Here is a 22,640-nt window from a genome sequence, read left to right on the forward strand (position 1 = left end):
AGACTTAATTTGGTATAGTGTATTATTAGTCTCTCTATTAAATGATGATTTCCAATAAGCCAGAAGTTTGTGTCTGATAATTTGTCAATAGTGAATGTAATGGAAAGAGAGATGGTGGAAGTTCGAAAAGCGTGCTGACCTAGCTGCAGTATCTGCAGCCTTTAGTGTGATAGAACTTGCACTAAAGCATATAAGATTGCATCGCTACAAAAGATGCTGTTAGATCTTGAATGATGGCTCTATCAAGAATAGAACTGCTCCATTCAAGATTTAACAAGAAGAACAATATCAAGCAAAAGCACACTACTCTTGGCAAAACAAACATAATATGTGAAGATGCAGATATTAATTTTGCTTAAAAAGGAATTAAATATAGAAGAAGAGGTTGAATCTTAAATTAAAATGAAATCGAAGAAGGAAATAAATATTAAATTGTACTATGTTTAAGGTTATTGTCTAAAATAGATGGAATCTTAATTTGTCAAAAACATCAATGTTAAAATATGCCACATATAGTCGCGTATCATCATGCGAACAAAAGTTCAAAGGTTGCAGTTTGACCACCAAAGATGACGTAACGAGTGATGAGCAGGCATTCGTGGAAGGTGCAAGAAATTTGCGTTCCCCACAAAAAAGCGATGCGTGTACAGCAAGGAGGTGACGTCATTCAGAGACAGCAAATGGGAGAGCGTCGTAGACAAGTTTGGAGTGCGGGGCGCTATAATGGAGTTTAAAACGGATTCACTTTGTTGAGAGGGACTACCTTTTCAGCTTCCTTTTATGTTTTTCTCCTGGTTCCTGTGGTGTTCCCCGGTCACGTGTGTCCTCCCCGTGGGTCTCCTGCTCGAAGTTCCCGAGCAGATCAGCATGCCTGATACCAGACAAGATGTGTGAACACGGCAAAGCGACAGTGTGTTTCCTGTTGCTGAGCAATGCAAATCGAAGAAAGTATAGCATGAGATGATGCCAGTGTTCGAGTTTTAGACCATCGGTGTGGTTCTAACTGATGAGAAAGCAGCAAAGGATTCCTTTGAAGGTATATCGTGTTAGAAAGGGGCAACGCAAAAAGTTTGTAAGCACAGAAGAAACAAGTGGCGAATTCGGGACACGCACGTGACTCCCACGTGGCGATAATCCATCGTACTGAGGGACAATCTATAGCAAAGAACAGACGGAAGGATCGAGGAATCATCTAACAAGGTGGTAATGTATAAATCTTCCTTTTAATGTGTTATCTATTGGTGATGAAGGTGTGAATTGGACAGAGTTTAGAAAAGAAGAGAGAGAAATTCTTGAGACAATTTCCTGTGTTATGTTAGTCGAATTGGACTGGTAGTCTACGTTCATAAGTTGTCTAGACCAAGTTTAATGTGTATAGGTTGTTAGTAGCAGTAATCTAGTTTAACAACAACATCCATGTTTGTAATATAGATGAACATAAGATTCTCATGAGAGTGTTTGGATAGCCTGTCTGTTTGTTTATTATTACCCTGCTTTACTTGTTTTTAGTATTAACCTTGATTTGCTTGATTACATGTGTTGTTTAAATTGTAATGTTCTTAGATGAATAATAGATATGTTTCCCATGTATACCTGAGTTTGTCTGAGTAAGAGATTGAATTTTACCACTCACAAAAATATCGAACCTATGTTTTAGAGGAAAGAAGGGGAATTTAAGATTGTCAAGGCCATGACTGTATACTGAGAACTCAATCTACCTAACTACTTAATCTATATAAGGTATTACTTGAATTCTGGGAAAGTTTCTTCAGATAAGAATTTCTATCCTATAGTTCTGACTGGTGCAGCATTAACAAATAAATTTCATCAGAGCTCGAAGAGAGAAACGGCCCCAGAAAGTCAGTTTAGAAGCCAGATCTCAGTAGGTACAAGGAGAACAATAGAGGTAAAATATATAGGGAAACAACGACGTAACAATGCATAACAGAAAGTTGAAGAATTGGATTTGAGAAAGCACAGGATGCTTTTGTAGCTCTAGACTTCTTATTGCTTGAAGATAACTTTTGAGTCTGAATATATTATGCACCTTTCATAGCGATGCAATCTGATATACTTTAGAGCAAGTTCTATCACATATTGCTCATGGGGGAAGTGGATGATGTGTTATGTCGGCTTGGTGTTTCTGTCTTTGAAGTGCTTGTGTTATTGCCTATTGGATGGAGTTGTGACCTAATTTTTATATTATGGAGCTTCCAACACTTCCCCCTACATAATCTCCGAGTGTTGGAAGCTCCATAACACAAGCACTTCAAAGGCAGAAACACCAAGCCAACATGACATAGCATTCACTTACCCCCATCAGTTCCGACGACGACACACGGTCAAAACGGCTCACACCCTGTTAACCCTCTCCCTGGCCTCTTTTCCCACAAACCCTTCCCCTTCCTTAAAAAAAAAAAAAAAAAAAAAAAAAAAATCTATTTTCAGTACCCCTCTTTCATCTCTTCCCCCCCTCCAAAAAAGCACCCTTAAAAATAAAAATATATGCATATATTATATTAAAAATATCTGGGTTTTTTCAAATTAATTCTCCCACACTGCCTTAACCCCCTTCCCTTTTAACATCCTAACAGCAGAAGTATGCACATCACAGAAAGAAGGCAACCAACAACATTCAAAAAGGTATGTGTGAATTTTCTTCCTCTATTATTCTGTATATATTTGTCTCCAAAATACATCTGTAATGCCCTAAGAATTTTTGAGTAAAAAGCCAATGCCATTAAAAAAGGGGCACTCCTGAACAAAAGCAGGCATAATAGCCATAAAAATAATAGTTTTTAAGAGGAGTAACATGGGAGTTTTCACAGAAATTATACCTATAATAATGTTATCTCTGGTCAAACAAGGAGAAAGAATACATTTTGCACTTTGCAGCATGAAAGAGCCTGGTGTGATCGCATCAATGGTACCAAGTATAGAAGACATCCTTTCCAACCACCTTGGTGAAGAAGTGGTTGAAGACTGTAATCAAGAACCTACCATCCCTACTAGTAAAGAAGCAATTATTATTATTACACACCTCTAGGGAGTCCAAAGACTCATCGAGGGAGGGCACCTGCTCTACAACTCCACTCAATCCACCAACCGACCGCAACTCCACCAACGCCATCTACCGCCGATTACCACAACTAGCATTTCCACAAACAATCACAAACATCCATGCCCACGGCGGAAGTCGAACCCACAGCCTTTTGGCTGGAGAGCGGATACACTAACCACTCTGCCAGCCAGGCTGATGATGGACAATGGAAGCCATCTCTGTTTTGAGGCGATATATTGCAAGTGCATCAGGAGATGATGGGGCATTTAATGCCTTATACACTGTGGAGAGGCAGGTGGAACTTATAAGAGTGCAGAAAAAGCAAAAACAATCAACAATTAAAGATTTTTTTAAATAGGTAAGTAATTGAAAATTCATTTATTTTCAGTTATTAAATTTTGTAATCTAGTATGTAGAGTCACATACTAGCAGTAAGTCATCTTTTAGCCTTTTTTGATGTTTTTTATATTTCCTGCTATTTACACTTTTTTCCATCAGTCCACTGGAAAGTGTAAAAAAGGGGTTTTACTGTATGTATGTATGTATGTATATATATGTTAAACATATCAAAATTATGCATCTAAACTGCTTGGTTTTCATTAGGAAAGAAATCAAAACCAGTATAGTTATCAACAAACAATTCAGAATGTTTAACCATATTGATTTTGTATTTGAGAATTTAATTCTTTAACCATAAAGAATTAACTTGTTTAAGTTAAGGGATATTATATCCCATATAGTTTCTTAGCCGAATAAGAAACTCAAAGAGCTTCATGCCGAATATAGTAGAAACTATATAAAGTTTGGCGATTCCAAGCGTAAGCAAATACCTGGATACTGCAGCAACTGACCCTAAAGGTAGTGCAAGCTGAGGCAACTCGTGTCAAAGGTGGAGCAAGCTCCGATCACTATTCTTGATATTTACCCATAATGTGAACTTAGCTCCTAAGAGCTGTATTATTGTTCGACATTATGAGAGAAGGTCACTACCCAGACCGGTTTCAACCTTTATTGAGGTCTCATCAGTGAGTAGGCAAGAATGGGAGTTCATGTCTTTCATCATCGGCTTTTGGAGTATAAAGATTGCTGAGGGTCAGCAGGTAGTAATAGGGGAGGTTAAAGAAAGGTAGAGTAGGATAGTAGGAGGTAAAAAGAGGCCTCAGTCAACCTGTTTAGCTGTGTAACCCAGAGGTTGTGGCTAAAAGGTCTGTAAAATATAATCTCCTTACCCCTGTTCTAAAAAAAAAAAAAAAAAAAAAAAAAAAAAAAAAAAAAAAAAAACTTAAAATTTATACTTCACTTATTATGAAAAGATAACTTTAGGTTACATTAATCCAGGTGTCTGGAGACGTTCTCTCGTAACCCCTAAAAAAATGAAAAACGTTTGTTAAAATTTGGAACTTAGATTATTCTTAAACTATGCCTTACAACTGAAAAAGAAAAAAAAAAACTGCGATAGCGGGATCCGTATTGGGGTGGACTTTTTCAACCAGAGAACCGAGAGTTGGGGGAAGAACCCGGCCCGAGTGATGCAGCCCACAAGGAGCTGCACCGCCTCGACGTAAGCCTTCGCAGCCCGGGTTCTCAGGTCTACCCCCTCCTTAGTGAGCTAGAGAAACCAATATGTTGTACAATAGAATTAAGTATTTAGTTGGTTCTGAAAGGAGGACAAGTTTTTAGTTTGCCCTTAACTCTTTTTTTGTTGTATTTTTCTGTAAGATTTGAGAAGCTACTGTTTTTTCCCGGCCATTTATTATTTGGTGAAGAGCTTTATACAGACTCCTTTCCGTTTCTTCGTTTAATTCAGGGATTCCTTTTAGCTGTGCTGGGTTTAGTTCACTTAATCTTTCTATATAGAGGTCTCCCCATTCTAAGCTTATGGTCTCAGGACCTGTGAGGAGGAGTATAGGTGCTCCTATTTTGTCTATTGCCCTTTGGAGGATTACCTCAGAGTCTTCTGGGATTAAACGCATTAGAACCCTTTGGGCGTCCATGGCGGGGATGGATTCTTCCTCCGATTCCTCGGCTGAGGTAATATTGCCTTTTCTTGATTTTCTATTCTGATCTCCCTTTCTTCCTCTTCCTCAGAGTCAGATACTTCTTCTGGGCATGTATTATCTGGTTTTGTTCTCTTCGTTTCTCCTTCTTCAGGGCTGATTGGTCTTTTTTCTGTGTTGTTGCTAGCTTCCATTTCTTCTACGTCTGTGGTCTCTTCCGTCTCGATGCGAGTTTTCCTTGCGTTACGTTTCTTTTTTTTCTTTATTTTCCATTCTGAGTTTTTCGTGGTGGCGGCTTGATTTCCTGTTGTTACTGTCACGATAGCTGAGGGTTGAATGACTGGAAAGTCTTCCGGCTCCGTTGTTTTAGGCTCCTCTGTTGTTTTGCCTATAATTAGAATGTCGTCCTTTTTTTCGGGTTCAGGTTTATTTACTGGAGTGGCTGCTGCGGTTGGCGATATAGCACCTCCTATTCGTTCTGCTTGTGTCCTGTTTGGACAAACGTCTACTTTGTGGGTTGTATTTCCACATTTCAAGCAAGGTGCCTCACACTGACCTAGGGCATGTCCTGCCGCCATGCAGTTCCTGCATTTGTTCTTTGGGCAGTCTGCACCTAGATGTTCAAGTGATCCGCACCGAAAACATTGCTTTCTTACACCAGGGTAGTTGACTACTACCCTGGCAGAGCCTAGAAATACAAAGTTGGGGACCTCAGCCTTCATCTCCATAAGGAAGGCCACCTCGCCAGTCTTCCAGTCGGGGTAGTCGGCATCGTTGGTGATTTTGACGTCCCGTACGTCTCCCCATTTTGAGAAAACCTTTTTGATTATCTCACTCCCTTCCTCGAGATATTCTACAGGGAACCTTTCTATTCGTAGTGTCTTCAGTAGACTTCCTACTACGAAGGGATAGATCATTTTCCCTTCACATTCTACATCTGCCATTAACTTATTCCTGGTTTCTATATCTTTCACAACTACCTGGTATCTACCTGCTCCATAAGGGGTAAAACCAAATATCTTTTGTGCCCCTACTATGTTGGCGAGAGCTCTCGCTAAAGTCCTCTTCGGTATGTTGACGCCTGCCTCTATACCGAGGGTCTTCACTCGCGGCAAGAATGAAGTCATTTGGAAGAGAGAAAAATATCTCACTATGAATTAAGTCCCGGAAAAATGGATAGACCTTTAAACCAGGGCCAAGCGTTCCCCGTTTGCAGAAATCTCCTGCTACACTACATAGAGGCGGAAGACTACAAGCAGGCACAAGGCAAAAAGAGAGGAAAAATAACTAAAAAAAATTTCTCACCAAGGCTGGAAGTTTCTGGCAGCAGGACTGGAACATGCAGCTTTCTTCTAGATTCGTTGGATCGGACACTCTTCACAAACTGGAACTCTGGAATTCATCAGTGAGTAGGCAGACAGACCTAGTTAATATCAAGTTTGTAGCGAACAGAACTTACCACCCTTCTACGAGTTTTGCCATGAGGTGTCCTAATAAATTATTAGATATATGAAGAGCCAAAGGCTTCAATTCGGCGACATATAACTTGTTTAAGTTAAGGGATATTACATCCCATATAGTTTCTTAGCCGAATAAGAAACTCAAAGAGTTTCATGCCGAATATAGTAGAAACTATATAAAGTTCGGCGATTCCAAGCGTAAGCAAATACCTGGATACTGCAGCAACTGACCCTAAAGGTAGTGCAAGCTGAGGCAACTCATGTCAAAGGTGGAGCAAGCTCCGATCACTATTCTTGATATTTACCCATAATGTGAACTTAGCTCCTAAGAGCTGTATTATTGTTCGACATTATGAGAGAAGGTCACTACCCAGACCGGTTTCAACCTTTATTGAGGTCTCATCAGTGAGTAGGCAGACCTAGTTAATATCAAGTTTGTAGCGAACAGAACTTATGGCAAAACTCATAGAAGGGTGGTAAGTTCTGTTCGCTACAAACTTGATATTAACTAGGTCTGCCTACTCACTGATGAGACCTCAATAAAGGTTGAAACCGGTCTGGGTAGTGACCTTCTCTCATAATGTCGAACAATAATACAGCTCTTAGGAGCTAAGTTCACATTATGGGTAAATATCAAGAATAGTGATCGGAGCTTGCTCCACCTTTGACACGAGTTGCCTCAGCTTGCACTACCTTTAGGGTCAGTTGCTGCAGTATCCAGGTATTTGCTTACGCTTGGAATCGCCGAACTTTATATAGTTTCTACTATATTCGGCATGAAACTCTTTGAGTTTCTTATTCGGCTAAGAAACTATATGGGATGTAATATCCCTTAACTTAAACAAGTTATATGTCGCCGAATTGAAGCCTTTGGCTCTTCATATATCTAATAATTTATTAGGACACCTCATGGCAAAACTCGTAGAAGGGTGGTAAGTTCTGTTCGCTACAAACTTGATATTAACTATTAACTAGGTCTGCCTACTCACTGATGAGACCTCAATAAAGGTTGAAACCGGTCTGGGTAGTGACCTTCTCTCATAATGTCGAACAATAATACAGCTCTTAGGAGCTAAGTTCACATTATGGGTAAATATCAAGAATAGTGATCGGAGCTTGCTCCACCTTTGACACGAGTTGCCTCAGCTTGCACTACCTTTAGGGTCAGTTGCTGCAGTATCCAGGTATTTGCTTACGCTTGGAATCGCCGAACTTTATATTTATATATTTATATTTATATAGTTTCTACTATATTCGGCATGAAACTCTTTGAGTTTCTTATTCGGCTAAGAAACTATATGGGATGTAATAAGAAACTATATGGGATGTAATATCCCTTAACTTAAACAAGTTATATGTCGCCGAATTGAAGCCTTTGGCTCTTCATATCTTCATATATCTAATAAAGAATTAAATTCTCAAATACAAAATGAGCTATTATCTATGCACATTTCATAATTTATAATTAAACAAATATCGTATATCATACCATATTTCACTAATTTACAGTTTTAAGCTCTGTCCAGTAAAAGAGTTGATTTGTTCACATCAGCTTTGCCACCACTCCCACTTTGTAATTGGAGGCAAGCTGTTCAAATTGTCTAAGTTTTCAGCTGTGGGATTAATTTAATCTATGGTAACATTCCAAAAGTTAAATGTTAATTCTAGGTTTTAATTTTTTTTAAATTTCATTCTCTTTTAGTTCTTTTTTTTTTATACATCTCCCATTATGTATGGTTCTTGCTGATCCTTGATGTTTTGTTCTCAGTATACAATATTCCATCATGTCCTTTGTTTAATGATCTCAGCTAGAGTTTCTAGATTTATCACTTTAGTAGAAGATCATGTTTTCTTGGCTATAAAATACTGGATATTTATGAGAATACCCCCTTCCATACTCCCAGAAAGTAACAGCGTTTATTGCAAAATTGGTATTTAAAATTCTGTATGCTGATTTACCTTGATTCATTCTCCACACTTCCTAATCCCCCCCCCCCTTGTTTTGTTATGGATAACAAATTCTGTTGTTTTCATCCATGTCTTTACAGTTGATTCTTAATATTAACAGTATGATTTGATTTAACTTCTGTCAATACAAAAGTCAAAAACAAATATAAATTTAGTTTTTTTATTATTTTATATCTTATAATATTTTATAATCATATAATATCAAATATGAAATTACAGTATAAGATGATAAAAAACATTGAGTTTTGTCCTTTCTTTTATTTTCTAATTTATTTTTAAACAGACAAATGAGTTTCCTGCCATGTTTATGAGTTCTTTGGAATGAATGATCATTATGGCATGCAAATCTATTGCACTTATCTGTCCAACTTTTAAGGAATTAATCAATAATGGATAAATTGCTTGGCTTATCAAGAGGATAAGCCAAGTTTGTTGGGATCAGACAAGTAACTTTTTTTTTACGATGTCTAAGCAGTAAAATTTCACATTAAGAGTGGTTATGAGCAGGTGGATGCCAATTCTCGGGAGGGTGTGTGTGTGTGTGTGTGTGTGGTTCATGTTTTAACTTCTCCCTTAAAGAAGAGTACAGGAATTCTATATAACTAAAATAAGATATATATAATGAAACTGCCTTCAAGACTACCTGTATGTATGTATATTTAAAATAAACTTATACTCAATAATACTTTCAGTAACATTCATCCCTTATAAATCATTTTTTAAAATTTCATCTGAACTTACATGAGGAGTAAATGAAGGCAAGGGATTTAATGCCATTGCAGCAGCAGCAGCTGCTACCAAATTAGGATTTGAAGTGACTAGTTCTGGATGTTCGTCTAACCATTTCTTAAAATCATGATGCATAAGTGATGCTTGTTCTAATAGAGAGCCATTACCTGATCGATGATCATCCAGCTTTGTACCTAATAAGAAAACACAACAAATTAATAGGCAGAAATATTTATTCTCACAGACATAATGTAATACACAGGGCTTGACAAATACACATGCTTGCTCTCCTGTGGATAGCAGATATTTTTACCTAAGAAGTAGTACAGACAAGACAAAATAAATTGTTTTCATTAACATTAATAATAAAATACTGTTGTAATTTTAAGTTTTTGAGATGTCAAAGAATAGCAATCAATGATAACAACAGCCATGATAACAGATATAGACAAACATGCTGTCCCAGAGTGTGTGTGTGTGTGTGCATGTGTGTATTCTTGCATAGTGGGGAAATGTGAACTAAAAAGGTGTTAAAACAGTTAGCAGCATATGCACAATCACATTTTCACAATCATACAGTATCACAGTGTTTTGTGATATAACCAGTCTTGTGCTGCCATTCTTGACATTTTTTAAAAATATTTATACTTACTGCATGTGCTTATGCTTATATTGAATGATCAATAATCTTAAACTTACATATTTTAATCTTAAAGTGTTAAGAATGAAGAACAAGAAGGAGTACAAAAAAACATCACTCAGTGTTTTCAGAGATAAATACAAGAAAAAGACACACACACACACACACTGTGTGTGTATCAAGTGTGTTTAAAGTTAAGTGCCCAATCAAATCTAGGAAAAATCCACTGACATGCTGCTGGACCTGCAAGCATGTTAGGCGGTTTTAATGGACTTAAAAAAAAAAAAAAACGAAGTATACATTTCACTTCTGTGTAGCTCATAAATTACATGTGTTGATATCCGAGAAAAATGACCCTAACAGTATTTGGAAAGAATTCATTCTTATTGCCTTTTTAAATTTCATGGAAGTTCTCCAAAAAAGGCAACATGAGCTTCAAAATGATGCTAAATCTTTGCAAAAATTTTAAAAATGCAACATATTCATCAGGAACAATGGGTTGCCAGGGAAACTGGAGCTCTCAAATCAATTTGCTAACTGTATAAAGGTTTCTAATTCACTGGCAAGTATGTGTAGTTTAGATAATCTCAAGCAGTATTAACTTGGGAAGTGGCTAAGGTGATAAAGATTTCATTCAGAAAGGTTACATGCTCAGAAATACAAAGCAGGAAATAGAGACCAACTGAGGAGTATGTTGAGTTCTGTTCCATGGAATCTGTTGTTGGAGAGAAGGATAACAACACTGCATGGGAAGCATTTAAAAAAAAATACTTAAATGATGCAATAATGGAATGTATCCCTACAGTTTGAAGAATAAATAAGGTAGGAATGAAATGGAAGTGTAATGTTCTTAAGCAAGAGATCTGTAAGAAAACACTAATGTGGACAGAATACCATGTGCATATGGATGATGTCAATTATGAAAATTATAAGAAGCAGGACAGAAAATCTTATTATTATAAGAGTTCTTTCATGGAGTCCAAAAACTCATTATGGGAGACCCAAACTATCAGCACAACTACCATACCTTTCCTTGAATAGATTAACAGTCGAAGTGCTAACAATTGACTTCGGCAGCCCATTCCATTCATTCATAACTCTCCAAGCAAAAAATCTCGTCCTCATGCCCATTCTAATCACACTTTTATTCAATTTCCAGGGAGGACTTGGTCCCCTCATCAATACTATAAAACCCTTCGAGTATCTTAAATGGTTTTATCAAATTCTATCCTTCCCAACTATCAACCAATCTTGCAGCGTGTGCGCGCACACACACAATTAATCAATCTTCACAGTGAATGTTCCACAGACCACTCAACATCTTGGCTGCTTGCCTATGAATCTGCTCCACCACTTCCTTATCCTCAAGAAACCCAGGAGACTAGACATGAGCACAGTAACCAAGATGTGGATGTATCAAGGTCTTATAAAGAGAAATAACCATCCTTATCTCTACTTGTTAGTATGTTCTTCAATAGTTAAGTAATCTTATGAGTAATAAATCCCTAGCTTCATTTATTCACTGGAGTACAGCTTGTAATCTGTTTATCAAACAATGCAAAACTATACATTTCTCCACATTAAATTAACACTCATTTTCATTTGCCCATACTGACAGCCTTTGGATTCATCTTGAAATCTTTCCGTGTTGTCTTGATTCACTATTACTCTACCTAATTTTACATTAGAATATTTCTTTTCAGGTTATTTCCTAAATCATTTATGTACAAATTAAACAGCAGTGGTCATACCAATGCACCCTGCAACACATCATTAGCTTTTGCCTGGATTCTGCTGCTTCACATACCATTTTAGTTATCTGTCCAGAAGCAACCCTCTTATCCACATAACCAGTGTCATATCCATCTCCATTTGTTCTAATTTGCATAACACAGTTCATTGCGATATTCTGTCAAATTCCTTTGCAAAATCTAGCAGAATCATCATGTACCCATTTCCTTTATCCAATTCAGCTGTCACTATTATAAAAAGTTAGTAAATTACTAAAGCATGACTGACTCTTCACAAAACTGTGTTGCCCCTCATACAGTATCATATCCACCCATTGTTGAATTCTCTTTTTTGACCAATTTTAACATCACTTCTTAGATACTCTTCTATAATTTGCTACTACAGTCTTAAGAAATCCCCCTTTATGCAAGGGAATTATTTTGCTCATTTTCCACTCCCTTAGAACTGAACCAGAGCTGAGACTTAAAATAAACTGGCTAGTCAGAGGCATTGCCAGTTCCTTTGCACATTTCCACAAAATGTGAGCTGATATTGCCGGCCTGGTTGGCCGAGTGGTTAGCATACCTGCTCTCCAGCCAAAAGGCTGTGGGTTCGAATCTCACCATGGACATGGATGTTTGTGATTGTCTGTGAAAACACTAGTCATGGGCAGTAGAGGGCATTGGTGTAGTTGCAGTTTATTTTAGTTGGTGGAGACAAAGAACTGTAGAGTAGGTGCCATCCCTTGATGAGTCTTTGGACTCCCTGGAGGTGTCACGTAATAATAATAATATCTCATTTAATCCCGCAGCTATATTTACATTGAGATTCTGCAATAACCTAAGAACTTCCACTTCATCCACCTCTGTATCTATCACATAGGTTACAGCAGTAATCTCACTTGGATGATATATCCTTGTAAAGTGACTCAACTATTTTATCTGCTTCTATCACTTCGTCACCGTCAGCATTCATTGAAGTTATTCTTCCTCTTACTTGCCACATAGCAAAAGAACTTTTTGGGATTTTCTTTGGACTGCTTGACTAGTTTCTTCTCATATGATTTTGCTTTTCTTACCATGCTGGTTACTTTTCTTGCCTAACCACTGTACCGTTCATGAGTTACAGATCATCTTTCTCCTTATTATACCATCTACAGCATTAGCTTATTCTGAAGTTCATGCTTAATGATATTACTCATCCATCTAACTCCAACCTGATTAACCCTCATTACCTTAGGTATACCATTACCTAAGGAGTTACAGGTGTTATGCAGAAAGCTAATTCTGAGTATAAAAAGAGACTGGCTCTGCATCCTAATGACAACTCAAAAGAATTCTACTGTTATGCCAGAAGTAAAAAAAATAATGAACATGAAAGAATAACTGTACTGTATGCAGGTGATAGATGCAGAAGGCATTGTTCAACTAATGAGTGCCCATTTTGCTAAAAGAAATCAACCTGGTGTATGCAAAATTGAACTCACTGCTATCTTTTAACAGGATGAAGAAACTCAGGTGTATGAGGATGAGGTGCTGTAGACAATGGTAAGGATGGAAAATTTGGAAGCCCTCAAAGAACAGCTATATGCAGCAAGTATTGAAGTGTATTTGGTGACATATGAGCTATGTTGTCTACTGCTATTTCTAGAACTTATAGGAGAGCTTTTATCTGTAAACCAAAGGTTCTTATGACAGTCTGTCATCTGTTATAAAGCTACTCCCATTGTGGACAAAAATAGTTGTCCACATGGAGTAGTCTGGCAAGTATTTTATTTTTGTCACATACTACAGAGACAGCAGTTGGTATTGAAGCAACAAAGTAATTTGTTCAACTTGATACACAGACTAGAAATAGGTGACATGCATATTGCTCTAACTGCAGTGTACTCCACTGATAAAAGCACAGACATCAGATCTGTAGTCAAGTTTTGATTTTATCAATACTCTGTACAAATGAAAGAACATCCGTCAGTACCCCAGCAGGTGGAAGATAGGGTGCATAAAATATTCATTGCTATTGCACTTGTTTCATACCTGACATATGTAAGGGAGAAAATTGAATATCATGTCAAATATCAGTATCAAGAACTTGGCTTCTGGTCCAACTGAGATTACTCATTGTCCTCAGTGGCATAGCTAGGGGGTGGTCCACCCCAGGCGGCACTTTGAACTTTTTTGAACGTTTGCATTTAATTCTAAAATACAGGCTCGAGAATTCAGTTCCAAATATTGTAATACTACTGCGAATTTTCCTTACAATTGCTGTAAGTGTTGCTAGTTGTGAGAAAGTTTTTTCTAAATGAAATTTGATTAAGAATTACCTACATTACTATGAAATAGACTTTGCCAATGTCATCGACGATTTTGCTAACAGAAAAGCAAGAAAAATAACATTTTAGAATGTTGAAATTAAAGTTTTACTTCAAAAATAAACACAGTGTTTTAATTTATTTCCCTATACGCAGTTTTGACTTTTTGTAGTATTTTTGGTGTGTAGTGAGAGGGGCGGCAACAGCTCTAGCTATGCCAATGATTGTCCTACTCAGTATTGTGGGTCAGGATACAGAGCATGTCTGCAGCAAAAGCACACATGAACTACTTTTTGCTGTGAAAATCTGAATCCATTTGCAAGTGTCTAATTTGAGAGATGGTGAATGGTTTTTGCTGCAGCTGTCTTTCCACGACCCTCATATTACAGGAATGACAGAAGATGGTATTCATCCATATATAAGGCATTACTCACTGTTGGAGGAAGTTGTTATATTACCAGTTGACCATGATTGCAAAGTGCTGTATTTAAAACAGAATCTTGTGGGACTATCTTCTCTTGGTTACAGGTTCACAGCTGAGGGCAGTTCCCACTAGAACTTGAAAGATTCTGCTAGAAGTTTTTGATTAAAAAAAAAAAAAAAGAGGGAGATTCCTTCTAAGACCACAATTATGAAAGTCTTTCAGTATTCCAAATCTCCAAACAGCATAATATGCTTTCTCCAAATCAAAGAAAACTGATACCAGTTGCTTGCATTTTAGGAAGGCATCTTTGATTGACGTCTCCAGCTGGACTAGATCATCAGTATTAGAATATTTTCAGAAGCCACAGATTCTAGATAAAGGGTGGTTTTCTCTAAAAACATAAAAGACAACAGCTAACTGATTTTTCCAGAATCTTGGATAAGCACTTGGTCAGAGCTATTGGGCAACAATTTTGTGTTGATCTTGGATCCTTCCCAGGATTAAGAAAGCCAATTATAATTGCCTTTTGCCAGGGGCCTACAAATATGTTCTCACAGAACAAGTGCAACAGCTGAACCATGGACAATGGTGACAGATGTTTTACCATCTCATAATGGCCATTGTATGGTTCATTGGCAGTTGGATGACATTTAAGCAAAGCAGCTTTAATTTCTTCTTTTATGAATGGCCTGTTGCATTCTTCAGTGCCATTAGAAGAATACTGGATTTGTTGTTTTTCTGATGTGCTTTTTCTGGATAAGGAACTCAAGGGAGGTAATAAACTTTGCCAATGTTTCTACAAAATCTCTATGATTTTGCAAAATCCCTTTCAAAATCTCCCGATCTTTCTGAGTGTGTCAGCAGTTACTATTGGATTTGCAAATGTGCAACCACTGTGTTTGAGGATAGAGAGCTGGAGGGTGGTATATTTGCTTCATTTTCCAGATTATGTTCCAGTCTTCTTTATTGTTGGTTGTTGGCTCTGATGACTGATGTGTCTTGCTCGAGCTCTGGCACGTTCAAAAGCAGCCAGGTTTGTTGTAGTGGGGTATTTTTCAAAAATACTACAAGCTTTCTTCTGAGCTTCTTTGGCTGCTGGAATGTTTTAGGAATCTTCTTCTTCAGGGGGAAACAGAGGTATTCATGCCATGTGAAGAAGGTTTATGTATTAGAGGGTCTTGAGGCATGTCTTTGGCCCTCTACAGTGAATGTACCAATATCTTTTTTATTAGCAGATTTTTCTGTAGTGGTAACATATTTGGCATATTGTTAGGAGTGAGTCAATACTGATTGGGCTTCTTCATTTGAACAAAAAGAGATGGAAAGCAGGTCATATCTTATATAAGAATACATATACTATGTATAAGTATTTTCCTCATGGTTGTCATTCCTTGATCTTTCATTTCAGAGCAGATCTCTTCATCTGCTATGTAGAGGAGATCCCACTCCAATATTATGCCCCTGGAAAAGTTCATACTTTTATGGGAGATAACTGTTGATGCTTCAATAAGTATATATCTCCTGAATGGAGCTTTTGTACAGACTTTGGAGATCCTGTCAATGCTTCTAAACTCTTCTGGATGAAGAAGGGAGACATTTTTCGAAGAGGACGTTGCCCTGTTGAACATATTATCAAGTAAAATGGTGTACTGATTGCAGTTTTGATGTTTTCTGCTTCTTATTCTGATTTTCTAACATGACTGGGAATTGTTGAGGACTGCTAATAAACAAGAGAATGAATACTTCTTCATTCTCAGCATACCGTATTTACTCGAATATAACTCACCCTTGCACCCCTAATTTTACTTTACAAAAAAAGAAATTAAAAAGTTTTGCATATACCATCCACATGAAAAAAAGTTTAAACATGTTCACATCAGAGGGATAGTAACTCACTCACCACAGTAAACAACATGCCCTCTCCAACAGCTATTATATTGTAGACGCAAGAAAAATATATTATTGTATCAATGAATAAGATACAAAGGCATTTGCAGTCTGTGTAATATATTTGTCAACAAATAGTGCAATTAGAGACAACTGGGATAAAAACAGCACTAAGTAATGAATGATATGTTCCCTCCACAGAAACTATGCTGTATAGACTCAAGCAAATCGTATGTTGTACTGCGAAACACAGTATCTAACTAAAAACTACTGTCCAAGCATTTGTTTAAAATTTTCAATTACATGAAATAAGTTTTTTGTTCGATTGCATTTGAAATTTTCAATGTCATTAAGACAAATCACAAAGGCTAACTTCAAATAAAATTCTACGGCGAATTGAAACTAACATGCCATATAACATGCAAGTCTGTCCACTAGCTCGACGTGGAAGCAGCAATAAAATTCAACTGAACGGTTGAAACTTTGTGTCAGTCGAGCCGCCTATGCAACGTGGAAGCAGTACACAAATGATAACGAGAAGTCTCACCAGAACAATAAATGGGCAAAATGCCACCCTGACGTAAACGCGTTAAAATTAAGAATAATATAGTGCATGTTGTTATGGCAGTTTCAGATATTTTGGAATTTGGTTGAAGAGAATTAGCATTTCAACTCAACAATTGTCAGCTTGCCTTTGTCATTGAGTTGTGTGATCTTTTGTTAATACCATACCAATCATTGCATATCTTCATAGCTGCTCTATCTCTACTGGCCTACCACTGCTGTCTGTTTCGTGCTCTGCTTTCACTTCTCATTAGTAATTTTTGTTTAAAATATGGAGAAATTCAAGTTACAGTGCTAGTTTTAAACTTAAAGATCTTATGATTCTGAAATAATAAAAGGCCAAGCAAGCATGAAACTGTACATTTTAAGTTAATTACAGAAGCATTGTTGCTAAAGATTTAAATATATCGCACGATGAAGGCGAGTGGCCGATTGCATAAATAACTTTGATAATTAAAATTTAATGGATTCGTTTTATAAATCATGCGAGCAATTATAAATTATAACGAATACTGAGGATTTAATTATAAATGTCAAGTTAGCTTTTGCCTGAAAAACTTTAGTTTCCAAAAATCCCAGCATATATCTTGCACCACGATTTTTTAACTTTAATTTTGGGGAAAACAAAGTGCAAGTTATAATATGAGTAAATACGGTAAATGTATTTCAGCTCCAGGGCTCCCCACTCACCATGGAGCCACACAAGGATGCCAACTATTTGGCAAGCTGTGACTGTGCTGGGGAAAGGATTGCCAGGTTTCTCAGGATGCTATATAGCATCCTGATGCTATATAGCATCCACAGCATGTCTTGTGACCTGTACCTGAACCATGGGGAAAGGAGATACTCTGCAACACCCTTGCACCTTGAAGGTAAGCTGACAGGACAGATGCTAAAAGAGTGTTCAGCTGAATTTGTTAATCCTATTGGATAAGTGTGATGGTAAGACTGATGTATCCTCCATCAACATAGAAACATGCTGAAAGAGAATCTATAATTTGTAACAAAAAGCATGGGTTTACAAAGGGAAGGTTATGTTAAAGATACCAAGCTATTTTATATGTATATAAATATAAACTTGGTTTTAATCCATTTCCCAAGCAAGCAAACAGACAAGTAAGTCAAGTTTGCACCTGCAAGTCTTAGGCAACTCGTGATAAAGGTGGAATAAGCTCTGATCACTATTCTTAGTATTTACTCTTAATGCAAAGCACATCTCCTTGAGGAGATGCATGATCCTATGCATTAAAGGCAGGGGGCCACTACCCAGACCGGTTTTGATCTTTATTGAGGTCTCATCAGTGGGAGCCTAGCTTAGAAATACCAAGGTTTAAGTAATACAGAGCTTATAAATATTTTACCAAAACAAGTTACCATAAGGTGCTTTGACCTTATTAAATAAAAATCTCAGGTTGAGAGATAGATGTAGAAAGTTTTTTTTTTTTTTTTTTTTTTTTTTTTTTAATATATGTATATAAATATTTTATATTTTTATACATATAAAATAGTTTGGTATCTTTAACATATATTATACCCAAGGTAAAAAAAAAACTTTCTACATCTATTTCTAATCTGGAGATTTTTATTTAATAAGGTCAAAGCACCTTATGGTAACTTGTTTTGGTAAAATATTTATAAGCTCTGTATTAATTAAACCTTGGTATTTCTAAGCCTGGCTCCCACTGATGAGACCTCAGTCTGGGTAGTGGCCCCCTTGCCTTTAATGCATAGCATCATACATCTCAAGGAGATGTGCTTTGCATTAAGGGTAAATACTAAGAATAGTGATCAGAGCTTATTCTACCTTTACCACGAGTTGCTAAGACTTGCACTACGTACGGACTGACTTGCACTATTTGCAGGTGCAAACTTGACTTCCTTGTCTGTTTGCTTACTTGGGAAATGGATTAAATATAAAATAGCTTGGTATCTTTAACGTATATTATACCCAAGGTAAAAAAAAAACTTTCTACAAAAGGGAAGGTTATGTTTGATTGACTTGCTCACATTCTATAATAACATTACCATTGAGTTAGACATGAGGAATGGATGCACCATATTTTAGGATTTTGCTAAGGCTTTTGATAGATTACAGCATGGAAGACTGTTGCATAAATTGAAGAATATGGGATTGGATTATAACTACTACTATGGATATAGGGATGGCTGCCTAACAGTTATCAACAAGTGGTATATAGGAGATGATGTTAGTCTGCAAGTTAAGATAACCTGTCGTTTACCAAAAAAATCAGTCCTTGGTCCATTGTTATTCAATCTACACATTCATGAAATTGGGAAGGATTTGCCAGAAGACATGCAGCCATTTGCTGATAATACAAAAAAGGCAGGGTAATCAGGAATGTGGCTGATATGCAGGTACTGTACGACAACAGATGCAAGACCCCCCGCCCCCAGCACTTATGAATATGGCAAATCCATTCCAATAATAGGGTAATCAATGCATTAAGGGTAATCATGGGATGAGTGTTTATTATTATACATTGGAAAATTAGCTTTTCTTTTATGAAAATTCTAGTAGAGAGGCTTATACACTGGTTCAACATGATAACTAATAATTAAGGAATTGATAGCGTACGCTAGAAATATAAATTAAATAAACTTTAATGTATACTTTCCGATATTTCGGCAAACGTCACGTTGCCATCTTCTTGGGAACTTAATGCAAAGACAAGTGCACACAAGTACTACATAACAGCAAATGAGAACCGAAGCTAAGAAGCTACCGTTTTCCTAAAGTCCTGATGGTGTCCCCCCTATTTTGCATGTACAACAGTTGGAAAATTTTACATATAAAACACATGATTTCACATGTTGGTGATAAATTCATACATCGCCTTATTTCTTTCTCCCCTTCTTTCAACATGAATTGACTCTTCTTGGTAATGTGCCAGCCAAGGTTCTAGAATCTGTGGTTGGACAATATTTGCAAAAAGATGTCAATAAGCTAGAATTGTGGATAAATTTAAATGACAGTCAGTTCAAATGTAAATTCATGCACTTTTGTGTTTAGATATCCAATGTCATATTATATTGATGGGATTATGCTAGAAGAAACTGATCAGGCTAGGGATTTTGTAGTTTTAGTAGATAGGAAGTTGAATTTCCAAGTCTATATAGCAACAATTGCAAACACAACTCAGTGGATACCTGCAATGTTTAAAGATAAGGAAATTATTTTGCCTCTTTACAAGAACTTTGTATACTCTGCAGGTCTGGTCTCATAGTTTTGGTGATGGTTCTGATACTGTGAAGAGAGTTCAAAGGGGAGTGTTAAAAATGATAAAAAGAATTGAGAGATACGGAGTACAAAGACACACTGAGAATTTGTGGACTGCAGACAGTAACAAACAGAAGAAAGAGGAGTGATATGATTGAATGGCTACCATTTTTTTTTTTTTTTTATGTTGGGCCCATACACAGGAGGTTGGTTGGTCAACCTATAGTATGTTAGTACCGTGTATAGGTAGTGGGTTGGGAAAGGAGGAATTTGTTTACATTTGATTTGAATGACTTTAAATTGTATTCCTCGGGAAACACAGCAGGTGGGAGACTGTTCCACAGTGCAGCAGTTGCAGGGATGAAGGGAAGGAAAGGAAAAGAAACTTGTTCTGTTTGTTTCTAGGTGTACTGTGAAGGGATGTTGTGCAGCAGCTGCACATGTTCCAATGAGCTTTGTAGTGAGTGAAGGAATTATTGATGTTATTTCAGATGAGCATTTCCCATGGAAATATTTGTAGAATATACATATTGCAGAGACCATATGTCTGTGTGAAAGTGGGGGGAAAGAGATGGTAAGGAATGGATCATTGATAAGTCTAATTGCTCTCCTCTGTATTGAGTCAAGCATTTTGAGAGAGCTTTTAGGGGGCCACCCCATATGTGGGAGCAGTATTCAATAGCTGGGCGGATTTGTGATTTGTATAATGTTAGTAGCTGTTCGGGGGGTGAAGTAACGTCTTGAGCAAAAGAGAAATCCTAGTTTTTTCAGGCTGAGGATGCAATGGTTGTGATATGTTTATGCCAGGAGAGGTTTGATGTGAGGGTGATTCCAAGAAGCGAGATCTCAGACTATCTGGAAATTTGGGTATCGTCAAAAAAGGATACTGGGGAAAAATGATTTTTTTTTTTATATGGGAAATAGTACAGAACTGGATTTTATTGACGTTGAAATTTATGAGGTTATCTGAACCCCATTGTAGGATGGCTTGGAGATTGGAGTTAAGGGTGGTGGTGGTTGATGTTCTGTAGGTTAAGATGAGTTGTGAAGGGTAAGGCTTATCAAATGCAAGCGAGGAGTGAAGTGTGCTGTCATCTGCAAAACTGTGTATTGGGTTGGAGGTCAATTGCAGTAGGTCATTGATATATAGCAGGAAGAGGGTTGGTGAGAGAACAGAACCTTCTGGGACCCCAGCATTAATTGAGTGGTGAGAGGATAGGGAGCTGTCCACCATCACACACAGTGTGCATCCAGACAGAAAGCTGGCAGTCCAACTACAAAAGTCCTGGGTCAGACTGTATGGTGGTAGTTTGCCTAGTACTGTCTGCCTGCAGACAGTAACAAACAGAAGAAAGATGGATGATATGCATGTAAGTAGTGTGAATGAATTCAACTACACATATGCTAGCTGGTGAGGGTAATATGTGGCCTCTCTCAATGAGTCCTTGAATCTCTAACAGGTCTATCTTAATAATAATATCAATTAATGGACTAGAAAATTATTTGCTCTGACAGAATGCATTACTGATAAGCAGTATATTTCAAGTAATAATATGTAATAAACACTATAATTGTTGTAGAAATTTAATAATCACTGGCCTGGTTTGGCCGAGTGGTTAGCATACCTGGTTTCCAACCAACAGGCTGCAGGTTCAAATCCTACTAGGGGCATGAATGTTTATGATTGTCTTTAGGTGGGAGATGAATATCATGCCTGGTATGAGACCATTGCTCTACTTATTGGAGGTCTAAAGTGGCTTGAAAAAGTTCCATGTTTGGTCTCTAGAGCAGGGTTTTCAGAATATGTAAAAAATAAATTTAAAAAAAAAATACAAAAAAATATATAAAATTGATAAAAATAGAAAAGAAATCCTTAGCCCACCCATGGTACAAAATTGTGGTCAGAAGCAATATAAAAAACCAATAGCATTTCTTCTTATTAGGAACATAAGCTATTAAAAAAACTTTGTGGTGGTGGTGGTGGGGGGGGAGAAGTCACTCTTGTTTGATGAGTAGCATTTTTGCATAATTTGAGATCTGTTATTATACATTAATCTATCAGTTATGCAATCACAGCAGGAAAGCAATCTGCTGGTTTGATAATTTAAAGTACAATTCATTCATTTTACAAATTATGGACTTTACAACCGTGTTAAAAATAACTCTTTTTAATTTCTCGACGTTTCAATCTTCATATTAAGATCATCATCTGGAGTGGAGTTCATTACACACAGTAAGCTAAAGAAACAATGATTTGATCACAGGTTATTCTACTGGCATGACCTCTAGTGAAAAAAAAAATTACTAATTAATTATTTAGAAACTACATCAAAGCTAAATTCTATTTAAGAAAACATGAGAAAAACATTCTTTCTTATAGATAGTCTTCTTTCAATAACAATGACGTCCTGTTTTTAACATTACAATTGTTATTTTAGATTTAGGATTCTGGATTACCTACAGTCCTGTTTATAGTTAACTCTTAGAGAGAAAGGTTCCGTAGGTAAAATATGTGCCTTCCATATGCTTGGGATTTTTAGACCATCATTATTGTTCAGATTGGGGTGGTTAATAAGAATCTCCCAGGCATCCTTAAATTTACATCCATACCATGTTTTGTTGTGGTGTAA

At 37.0% G+C, this 22,640-nt stretch overlaps 1 protein-coding gene across 1 annotated transcript in view; it reads right to left on the reverse strand.

The window, feature by feature from the left end:
- Positions 1 to 22,640, reverse strand: part of kis (chromodomain helicase DNA binding protein kismet) — a 945,984-nt gene that overhangs the window by 77,772 nt on the left and 845,572 nt on the right. Inside the window, exon 45 of the mRNA XM_090408660.1 lies at positions 9,228 to 9,409. Within this exon, the coding sequence (XP_090264786.1) occupies positions 9,228 to 9,409 (182 nt within the window). The remainder of the gene's footprint in view (positions 1 to 9,227; positions 9,410 to 22,640) is intronic.

Source organism: Typopeltis vanoorti, chromosome 18 (genome assembly GCF_054136105.1).
Source record: "Typopeltis vanoorti isolate ZY-2024b chromosome 18, IOZ_Tvanoo_1.0, whole genome shotgun sequence".
Lineage (NCBI taxonomy): Eukaryota > Metazoa > Arthropoda > Arachnida > Uropygi > Thelyphonidae > Typopeltis > Typopeltis vanoorti.